Consider the following 12,148-nt stretch of genomic DNA (forward strand, 5'->3'; position numbering starts at 1 on the left):
TTCCCCTATTGACTTGACCCTTCTCTCAAAACTGCTATCAAACTACCAATTTGCTTGCCATGCCGTCAGGTATGGGTTATTACACCCACTGGATTGATTGCAATCTGATCCTGTGTTAAGAGGCCAGAGAGATTAGAGCAGCATATATTTGTGACAAGGTCATATCACATTACTGTGATTCATATACATACATTGAGCTACAAATGTCCTTTAATATCTAATTCGCTCTACCTCGAAATTGATATATTTTCATATATGTATACCGAAGGGGAATTTTTTAGTTGATAAGAACTTTGTCACCTCACCAGTGAAGCCTTAAACCACACCACCACCGCAAGAGGGTATAAGTTTATGCTGCCTCTCAACTACAAATACCTGTCGCTCTCAGGTGTTTATTGTTTTAGAGAAAAAATTCCCCTTCGGTATACATATATGAAAATATATTAATTCCGAGGTAAAGCGAATTAGATATTAAAGGACATTTGTAGCTCGATATATATATATAATATATATATATATATATATATATATATATATATATATATGTATATATTATTCCAACTACAAATGTCCTTTGATATCTTATTCGCTCTACCTCACTTGTCAGCCGAATCGATAACATCACTGACGTCCTGACTTCTCCTCTGTCCGCTGGGTGGTGGTTCAAACCTACGAGAGGACGAAATTATTATCAACTAAAAAATTCCCCTTCGGTTTACATATATGAAAATATATCAATTCCGAGGTAGAGCGAATTAGATATGAAAGGACATTTGTAGCTCGAATAATTTATATGAATCACGGTGATGTGATAATTATTCACATATATATATATATATAATATATATATATATATATATATAATATATGTATATATATAGTTTCCATTTATAAGAGAAGACAGGTTAGATTCCCAATGATGAGGGACTGCTAACTTTTTGCCCAAGTACTGAATTAGGTCTCTGGTAGTTAAACAGTTGCTGTGGGGCTAGTAATCTCATCCTAAAGGGCTAGTTGAGGATCAGCAGATTAGAACACTTCTGAGCAGTTCTTTACACACACACACACTATACATATATATTATATTATTATATATATATATATCTTATAATAATATATATATCTATATATAAGATATATATATATTAATAATAATATTAATATATTATAGATATATATTTATATATAATAATATATATAGTATATATATATATATATATATATATATATATATTATATCTATATATATATATATATATCTTCTTATCTTAATCCTCTGGCACCCACGGGATGCATAGGCCCTCAATGAATTCACGCCATATCTCTTTACTGTGCCATCTCCCTGAGCTCAACCCAATTCTGAACTCACCAACCACCCTCCGCATTGTCATCAGCCACGTTTCTCTTGGTCTACCACGTCCTCTCCTGCCCAGCGGCTTCCATTCAGGTACATCCTGGACTAACTCATCTTCTCTTCTTAAAATATGCCCCATCCATCTCCATCTTGATAATCTAACTATATCGTTCACATTGGACACCCCTGCCACCTCGCGAATTGCCGCATTTGTTATATGCTGCTGCCATTTGATTCCCAAAATCCTTCTCGGTGCTTTATTCTCAAAGGCAAGAAATTTTGCATCAGTTGTCACAGTGCTGTACCACGAATGATGCCCATAAGTTAATATTGATCTTACAAGTGAAATGTATATTTTGATTTTGCTGTGAACTGATATTTGATTTGACCTCCAAACTGTTTTTAGCATGCCCATTGCTTGTTCTGCTCTCCCTGAATTCTGTACCTAGTGATCCATTGCCGGTAATAATGGTTCCCAAATATTTGAAAGTGTCTGAGTGGGGTAATATTACTCCTCCGATAAAGTAGTTCGTCTGATCACCACTCTGAATCTGCATGACCTCAGTCTTTCTCTGGTTGATCACCAATCCAACCTTTCTCCCCTCCAGTACTGACCTACCTATCATTTCCTGCATTTCAGCCATTGTAGAGGCAATCAGAACTATATCATCTGCGTATTCAAGATCTCTGGTCCCCTTTCCATTGAATGACATTATTCATTCCCTGCATTACCTTGGTCATAACATAATCAATCACCATAATAAACAGTAGAGGGGACAGCATTCCACCTTGTAGTACTTCAGTCTTGACTTCAAATGCATCTGTAAGACTACCATCTACCATTACCCTACAACAAGTTCCATTATGCATATCCATTATGATGTTTACAATCTTTTCTGGTATCCCACAGTGCCTCAGAATCTTTCTTAACATACTACGTGAAATACTATCAAATGCTTTCTCAAAATCCACAAAGCATAAAACAAGAGGTGATTTTAGTTCGTTACACTGTTGAGCTATATGTCGTAGAATAAAAATCTGATAGTCACATCCTCTACCCTATATGAAACCTGCTTGCTCTTTTCGAAGTATTCTATCTGTTACCGGTTCTATTCTATTCAACATTACCTTGGAAAAAACTTTCATACCTACTAGTGACAATGTGATCCCTCGCCAATTCCCACAGTTTCTCAAATCTCCCTTCTTGGGTACTCTAATAATAATCCCTTTCTTTTTCCATTCAGTAGGCGTGACTTCATCTCGCCACATGTGACTGAATAATTGATTAAACACAATGGGTGTTTGAATCTCATCAGCCTTCAACATTTCAGGTGCAATACCATCCATTCCTGGTGACAGTTTTTCAGTTGTTTGATTGCCAAAACGACCTCTGCCCAATCTAATGTCACTTACATCTATGGGAAGATCATGTTCGGCCTCAAGGATGTCTTCCTCGTTTGGTGGGGTTGGCCTATTTAGTGTTTTTTCAAAATGTTCTTTCCATCTAGCTCTAATTTCAGATTCCTTGGTAAGAAGATTTCCATTATATCTCTGACAGGTAACTCACCTCTATTCCTCTTCTTTCCAGTGATTTCTCGAATACCCTCACATGCAAATCTTATACTTCTTCCATCTCCTCTATTTAGATTATGTTCTGTCTTATCCGTAGTAGAATCTATGAACCTTCTTTTGTCTCTACTACAGCATCTCTTTACTTCACTATCAAGGCTCATATATTCATTTCGTAATAAGGTCAGATGTGGGCTGTTTTCCTTTAATGATTCGAAGTTGAGTTTTGCCATTCTTCTTTTCCCTATCAATTTCCATGTTTCACAACTCTTCCATTTCTTTCTTCTTGCTCCAATTCCCTCTCCGATTGTGATGTTGGCAGATTCCTGAAAGATTTCTTCTACTTTTTTACAATGAATGTTCACATCCATCTCTACTTCTTCATCAGGTAGCATCTCTAAGACTGTAAATCTGTTCCTGCATTCTATAACGTAATCATCGTTTTCACTACTTTGTTGTCTTAGCTTTTCAATGTCATATCTGGGAGGTAGGTCTATATTAGCTTTCCTGGTCTTCAACTTGTGTCTAAGTGTTGAGACAAGTTGGTGGTCGCTTCCTATATCAGCTCCCCGTCGAGATCTGACATCCAGTAGTACAGTTTTTAAATTTTCTATTTATTGCTAAATGGTCTATTTGGTTGCAGTATTTTCCACAGGGAGATGTCCAAGTATACTTGTGTATGCCTCTGTGTTCAAACAGTGTGTTGCTTGTTATCAATTCATTAGCTAAACAAAAACTGGCAAGTCGAACACCATTATCATTCATCTCCTCTACACCATGGACACCCATGCATTCCCTAAAACCATCATTATCATTATCTAGTTTTGCATTCATGACCCCCATACAAAGAAGAATATCACGTTTTGGCACCTTGCTAACCACCTCCTGTAATTTACCTAAAAGCTGTTCTTTCGATTGGTATCTGCTTCATCAGTAGGGGCATAGCATACTGTAATTGTCATACTTCCATGACTAGATTTTAGCCTTGCATACATAATTCTTTCATCCACTGGTTCCCATTCCTCCAATGCTTGGCTAGCTTGTTTGCTCAAAAGCAATCCTACTCCTTAATAGTGAGTGGCATTCTCTCTCCAAGAATGTAGTAACAACTTTTCTCCATCTCTCTTTTCGAATCCAGTCAGTCTTGTTTCAGTGAGCGCGCACATATCCAGGCCTTATTTTACAAAAAACTGCCAAAAGCTGCTCTAATTTGCCATCCTGGTTCAATGTTCGGGCATTCCAATTTCCAATGTTAAGCTTACTCTTAGGATTTATAAGCTTATTCTTATTTACTAGCCGTGAGATTCCTCGCACCCTTCTCCCACTTAGGGCTGCACGGGGCTAAGGGCCATTTCTACCATCTGTGAGTTCATTGAAGTTTCATAAGCAGATTTCTTGAGCTTTTTACATTGGATTCGTTGCTAGCGATTCGCAACAACCTTCTTGTTGATCTACTCCCGAGAAGGTGGAGTTTCATCAGTGAGGGGAATACAAGTATGCTATCCCCGCACCTACCCACACTTATTTAGCCCATCAGCCGAGATGGTTTCCGGGGTGTGGCCGCTGTTGCTCAACCAGCTTCTTGGAGCCACAAGTGAGAGTTGAGTGGTTAGTGATGATCAGAAGTACAAAGCCATCCAAAAGGATGCGGCTGCTTCATACTTAAGATAGTGCACCCCATACACCTCTATATATATATATATATATATATATATATATATATATATATATATATATATTATATGTGTGTGTTGTGTTTGTGGTGTAAATATATATATTATTATATTATATATATATATAATATATTATATATATTTAATATATTTGTGTGTGCGTGTGTATGCATTACAGACAGTGTTGAGCACGGTCAGCGTGGATTGCGCCACAACTAAGAGATAATTGGGTGATTTTGTCGTGTGGGGCTTTTGTTAGGCATTCGTCGCCATCTTCTTCACGATAATGACGCTGAAGCCAATAATCGAATAATTATATTTTCTACAAAAGATGCAATGGAACATTTAGCTAAGGCACATATCTGGTATATGGATGGAACATTTACATCAGGACCTGCCTTATTTGAACAGCTATTTATTAATAAAGCACCACTCGGTGATTCAGCAATAAGCTGTGTGTATGGTTTTCTTTCCGACAAATCACAAACAGTTTTGATAAAGGATAACACTATGGTTATATATGACTCCAGATACTATGATGACAGATTTTGAAAAATCACTTTTGAATGCTATTGAAAATGTACTGGGACCTGAGATCCATAAAAAAAAAAACATGTTTTTATCATTTAACACAAAATACATGGCGGAAACTGCAAAGCTTAGGACTAAGCGATATCTACAAGAAAGATGAATCTACAAGGCACTTTTGTGGTATGATTGACGGACTTGCTTTTCTTCCACCTAATAATTGGGGGTTTAGACATGTGGGGGTGTTTGTCGTGTGGGGGTTTTGTCGCCCCACCGATGGCGACTAGTGAGTCCAGATGTCTACAGTGATATTATTTTTCATCAGACTTACAGTCTTAACTCCCTATTTTCAGTATTTTGTTTCATTTTCCGTTTAAAGGAAACCCTTTTTTTACGTTCAGTTGTGAAACTGTTTACGCTCATAATTTACGTGCATAAAGCGTACGGGAAATATTTTCACTTACTTGAAAATCTATCAAAGATCATGGGCGCCAACTTCCAGAGAATATATAATTTCTAATGACAGGTCTTGAAAACATAAAATCTATCCATATAAATAAACACTATAATTTGAATATGAAAAATTTAGATATTAGACCCACGGCACCCAATAAATGCACGCAACCTGAACCAGTCAATGGGAAATAAGCGCGCTCCCTCTCTCTCTGTTAAAGTACCTGACTGAATATCAACCCCTCTTTTTGGCGCATCACAAAGATTTTGAGCATCTTGAATAATAATGCGATTTTCACTCCTACTGCTATCACTTTTGCTAATAGTTGTTAGAAAAAATATTGTTCAGACAGTACTTCGGGCTAATTGATTTGCGGTCCTGAAGAAATAGCATGTTGCAATGATGCATTATTGTTTTCACAAGGTGTGTTCCCAATCCTATTGAGTTTTGAGCTGTAGCCAACGAACTGGGATCGCCTGCTTTAAAATGAAATCCAACAATAAATTTAAGACGTGACCTTTAGCAAGTTTCAGAGCCGAGAACTTTAGAATTTAAGCTATGATACAATCTTTTGGCAGAGTTGCTTTGTACGCTCCTAACAGATTTATTTTTGTTACTTCTCAGTCGATGTCATGGATTTTCGTTAGATGGTCCAACATCTTGGAACCATATGATGAAAACCCAAATTTATACTGAAAGCATAAAATATAAGAATATAGAGATGAATCTTGAGTAAAAATTCCTTGATTCTATTCAGAGAAGGACAAATCTCACAGCTCGGGTAACTACAGATCAAAATTGACCAAAACCAGCAATAGTTTGGTAACACAGTATTTAGGGAGCGTGACCTTCATACAACAATAGCCGATGAGGGTTATATGATTTATTCATCCCACGATGCTTCTTCACCTCTCCTCTCTCAGATGGCGCCACTGAGGATTGAGGTTGGGGGAGCAGAAGTAGACCCTTCGGGAGCGCCTGGTACCGACCGCGATTAAAACAGCAGAACGACATATAAATGTTAATGTCCTGCGGAACTACATAGTCTCTTTCACTACCGATTAAAACTAATAACTATTTATTCATACTAACGCCAGGCTTATTATCATGAAATTGTGAAGAATAAATTGATACGCAAAATCTTAGGCCTATATCTATAACATAATATACATTATATATATATATATATATTATATATATATATATATATATATATATATATATATATATATATATATATGTATGTATGTAATGTGAGTGTGTATGTACGTATAATGTGTACAAGGTTTTATGTATCGATTCAGTCCTCACAGATATAGTAAAAGACTGGCATAATAAATAAATTGTTGTTTTAATCGGTGGTGTTAGAGAAAATGTAGGCGATGGCATTTTCCACTTATAGAACGAAATATGTTCTAGAATCCTGGGCATAAGGTGAGATTCCCAAGTAAAAAAAAAAAAAAAGTTTCCGTTCAAAGAATTTTAATCGCGAGGTTATGACGCAGTAGCAGGCGTGTTGGTCCACTTCCTGTGCCACGTTGCATTTGTAGGAAAAGATCAAGAAGAAAACAAGGACGAGGCGTCAAGTCAAGAACAGCAATGGAAAATATAACGTTATTATCAACTCTAAACAAATAGGGGGAATTAGAGAATGATCTCCCAAGCAGCACTGCGTGCAGAGGAATGTTGCTCTTATGGATCAAAAAAGGACTTCCATATTTGCATTCCAATTGTTATTAAACAATGGAGATTTTAATGATGTATGTACGTATATATGAAAACTGATTAGCTGTTTCTGCTACGTGAGAATGACGACGACGAAGTTGACATCACATTGTTGTCAACAAAAATAAAAATAAGCGTAGTTACACGTATTATTATTATTATTACTATTAGTATTTTATTATTGTTATTATTATAGAATAAGGTTCAAGTCTGAAGTCTAGTTCCGTCCATACTACAAACAAATACAGGACTTCGTTAGGAAATAACTTTAAATGTCTCACTTTCTCTCTGTCTGTCAGTCTGTCTTGAGCATCTCTTTCTCTCTGTCTGTCAGTCTGTCTTGAGCAGCATTATGCTTAACGATTAAACCTCTCTTGGTCTGCTATGACTCACTTAATATAATTGAATTCTGCAAGTAACAGCCTGAGGCATCATGCAGACCCTAATGTATTTAACATACTTTCATTTTCAGCACTCTACTTAGCATTGATATTGGGGCAAACTCTCCGATAAGACTACCTCCATAAATAGAAAAAAGGCAAACGAATATAATTTTGTTCACCTAAAATAACATTTAAACTTAAAGGTAAAAAACACAAGGGTGTCACTCACAGAGGAAAAATTGAAGGGAAATAACGATCAGAAATAATAAACGAATCTCAGTATATAAGTATTTTGGTGGGAGCAAAAGTTACTGTTCGGAATTCATACACACTGAATAGCTTTTGCTCTTCTCTCTGTGTTTATGTACACATGCATGCTAACATATACGGATGTATTTTAAGAATTTTATACATACATGTAATGTACGTATATATATCTATATATATATATATATATATATGAATACAGACACACACATACATATGTACAAGAGAAACGAAAATATTTAATTTTGTGAATACGAGAGGGGAGATGGATAAGAAAGCCTTTTATAAACATGACCACACATAAACACGCCCCATTACAGTCTTCCACTATAAACATTTGAGCCCAGAGACTCCCGCAAATAGCTCAGAAGAGTTTCTGTTCATAAGTATCGTGGTATCATATCTCATACTTATCAACGGAAATGAGAGCATTACGCAAACACGCTTGAATGTGCGTACCAAGGCCAATGCTATATTGGCCTTGGTACGTACTATACATAATGATTCTTAAAAACGAGATTACTCGTCATTCAGTAACTGCAATAAAGTACAGCATACACGCTATGAATTACTTATACTTAAAAAAAAACTCGCAATGAAGTTACAAAGTTGTATGAATCTTATGAATTAATGACACGGTAAAATTCCTTTCCGCTGAGGTTTGGTTAGAGTTTAAGATGACATTCGGCGAAAATTTGTGTCGAGATCATAGAGCGTATATCACTGGAGTGGCAATCTTCCTGCCTACCGTGTGACCTCGAGCGGCCATATTGAAAGGTCTCGGTCCAGTTTATCGTACTATACTTTATTACTTTTATTACTACTATTCATTATCATCCTGTTATTAATAATATTATTTTTACTACTAGTATACTAGTATAATATTGTCGCTGGTATTATTATTATCATTATTATTATTATTACTATTACTGGACCCAATTTCAAAGAGAAAAGTTACCTGACAAAAACGGGTTGGCCTTAGTACTGCAATCATTGTGGTGAAGGCCTAAGCATCTGCTGCTACTTGGATCTAAGTAGTGCCTAGCATAAATGGTTCCTGTAAATTACAGGATTTCTTAGCATACAGTCACTAAGCATTAACTAAACAGTAAAGTACAATCACTAAACGTTAATATTCACAATATACTTTCACTCACTAAACACTCACAGTTACTATACACTCACACTCACTAAACACTTACACTTGACATACACTCACACTCAATACCACTTAACACTCACTGGACAGTCAACAATCACTAAGCACTCACAATACACTAAACACTCACTAATCACTCATAAAACACTAAGCACTCACTATACCTCAAACACCCAGTAAACATTCACTAAACACTCACTTAATCCTGAACATTCATTAAACACTAAACAATCATTAAGCACTGACTACACACTAAACATCCACTAAGTACTCACTTTACACTAAACACTAACTAAACATTCACTAAGCATTCACTATACACTCTCCAAACCCTAAACACTAAATACTCACTAAACACTAAATGCTCTCTAAACCCCCTAAACACTCATTAAACAGTGAATGAACATTCTCTCATCACTCACTAAACACAAAATAAACCAATACCAAACATTTATTAAACACTAACAATCATAAGACATAACATTCACTAAACACAAACATTCACAAAATATACACTAAACCCTTGCTGAATGCTTACATACTAAACATTCGTTAAACAGTAATATTCACAAAACATTTTCACTAAACTCTAAACACTAACCGGCACTAAACCTTCACTAAACCCTAAACACTCAAACACTTAGCACACTAAACATTCACTAAACTCTAAACATTCACTGAATGCTTACGCACTAAAAATTTGTTCAACACTAACATTCACAAAACATTTCACTCAACTCTAAACACTCACTGAATATCTTACTCTAACATTGACTAAACACTCACTAAACATTCATTGATTACTTACACACTAAGCATTCACAAAACATTCATTAAAACCCTAAAGACTAACTACATTCACTGAATACTTGCATAATAAAGATTCAATAACATTCACAAAACACTAAACATTCAATAAACATTCCACGAAACCATAAAAATTTGCTAAATACTTCCTCATTAAACATTAATAATAAAAAAAACATTCACAATTTCGCTAATCCCTTTTAAAATTGTTTGTTAGCAAACCTTTAAAAATGGCCACAAGGCTTTGCAACGCCGCCCTGGTGGAAGGCCACCGAACTACGTAGTATTGGTATAGAGATCGCATCTCCAGGTATACTGTATACCACCCTATGGTAGAGATGCGTGAAGACTTTTTTTCAAGATTCGGCGGAAGTTTTCGTCCCCAAACCGTGTAAGTTTGTGGTGAGATTCAGCTGGAGTATGAGCCCTTATTCGACGAAGGTTAATGTCGACATTCTGCAGGATATAGAACAAGGAGATTTCGAGCCCAGATACGTACGGAGAAAGATTGAGTCGAGATTCTTCTTTCGTTTTAGCAGACACTCGACGAGAATTAAGTTGACAATAGGCGAGAATTCATTCAAATGGGGGCGAGAGTTTGTCCGAGAGTAGGATGGAGTTGGCACCTCTGAATCTTTTGGAACCAACAGTGGAATCGAATGAGAACACAAACTTCTTTTTAAAAAATTCCGGTTTTCAAAAGATTATATATATATAGTATATATATATTTATATATATATATAATATATTATATATATATAGTATATAATCTATATATATATATATATGTATCTAAATGTTATATATATACATATACATAATGTATGTATATAAATTAATTGTCATGCCAAATGGGTCTCTGGTCACTGACGCATCTTTCAAGCCCAAAAATGGAATGTACTGATCAGAAAAGTAATATGTAGCAAAAATAAATAAGCCCCCAAAACGATTTATCCCTGATTCGTTTTATGGTACAAAGAAAGAACATACAGAATAAATATGTAACTTCTCAGAAAGTGTTTTTGGCTTCACAACGTCTTTTGTATATCTAAAAATTAAAACTTCCAAAAATAAAAAGAGGTTTATCAAAGAAGAGTCCTTTTAGGCCTACAAAGAACTATACAGAATAAAACAGATAAACTTCACAAAAAAACTTTTCTGGGCCAAAAAACGTCTTTTAGTTCTTAGGTATAAAAATAAATACGCAGATAAATGATATAAAACTCGTTGATTGGCTAAGAATGTACAGAAAATAAAATAAACAAGCCTCCAATCGGAACTATTTGCCAAAAAACAGGAATATGCAATTAGAAATAAATGGACCTCCCTTAAATCGTATCTGACTTCTGAAACGTTTTTTGCCCTAAAAGGAATGAATAGGTATAAATAACACCACGATCCTGTCCACATTAGTCATGCTTCACCACACTCGTCTAACAACAGGTATTTGATCCATTGTAAGGCAGCAGAGACGGAAAGGGACTCAGTAAAGAACTGCGTAATATCTGGTGATCTTTGCAAACTAAATGAAGTTCTCCAGTTTGTTACCTAAAGCGTTGCGTCTCACTGGGGATCAATCTCTCGACTCTTGTAGTTACGTAAAAAGTTATCTAATATATTTAGAGCGGTTAACTGACGATGAAAGCCAGCCACCATACGGTGCTCTGTGGGAAAACTAGTTCACAACCGAGCCCATGATCTTGAGGTTCCAGAAATCGTAGGGGAATTACCAGACGTTATGAACTAGGCCGACGTAAGCGCGTCTTCCTGTCCTCTGCGTGCCAGTCGCACACGAAGCGAAATCAATAATCTTATCTTACATTTTCTATGACGCTTGAATGACAGTTCAAACTAATGGTAATATTCGTTGATTACTGACAGATAACCGTTTAACACCTTTAAAACTGTAATTAACTTCCAATACGATGTTTACTCTTTAGGAAAGGCAAACTCGGCAGTGTTAATAACAAGGGAAGCTTATCTATGAAAGACAACGAAGGAAACGAGGTAGGAACGAAAATACTAATTTTTTTTTTGCGTAAGATTCAGGTTATGTTAATAAGATTATTAAAATTATTATACAATATTACTTTCGAAATAGGGCAATAAGAGAGGTAGCGTGACTTAAAACAGGCACAGGAATCTTTTTAAGGACTACTAGTGATTTATTCCTGGAAAAAAATATAATCAGCCGTATTCAAATAAAGAATCTGAGCCATTTTAAATGT

The 12,148-nt window shown here is 35.7% G+C and overlaps 1 protein-coding gene across 1 annotated transcript; it reads right to left on the minus strand.

Annotated features, from left to right (window-relative positions):
- Positions 1-2,829: 2,829 nt before the first annotated feature.
- On the minus strand, positions 2,830-3,757 carry LOC135222377 (uncharacterized). The gene is made up of 2 exons (XM_064260465.1): positions 3,621-3,757; positions 2,830-3,502 (listed from the first exon to the last, which is right to left on the minus strand). The coding sequence occupies exons 1-2, from the start codon at positions 3,755-3,757 to the stop codon at positions 2,830-2,832; spliced, it is 810 nt and encodes a 269-aa protein (XP_064116535.1).
- Positions 3,758-12,148: the final 8,391 nt, after the last annotated feature.

Source organism: Macrobrachium nipponense, chromosome 3, assembly GCF_015104395.2.
Source record: "Macrobrachium nipponense isolate FS-2020 chromosome 3, ASM1510439v2, whole genome shotgun sequence".
NCBI lineage: Eukaryota > Metazoa > Arthropoda > Malacostraca > Decapoda > Palaemonidae > Macrobrachium > Macrobrachium nipponense.

Bases quoted from the DNA above. Each gene is read 5' to 3' on its own strand.
- LOC135222377 (XM_064260465.1), bottom strand. From the start codon at position 3,757: ATGAATGCAAAACTAGATAATGATAATGATGGTTTTAGGGAATGCATG. The intron at 3,503-3,620 runs GTTTGAACACAG...ACTGGATGTCAG, and splicing joins TTGATAACAAGCAACACACT to ATCTCGACGGGGAGCTGATA.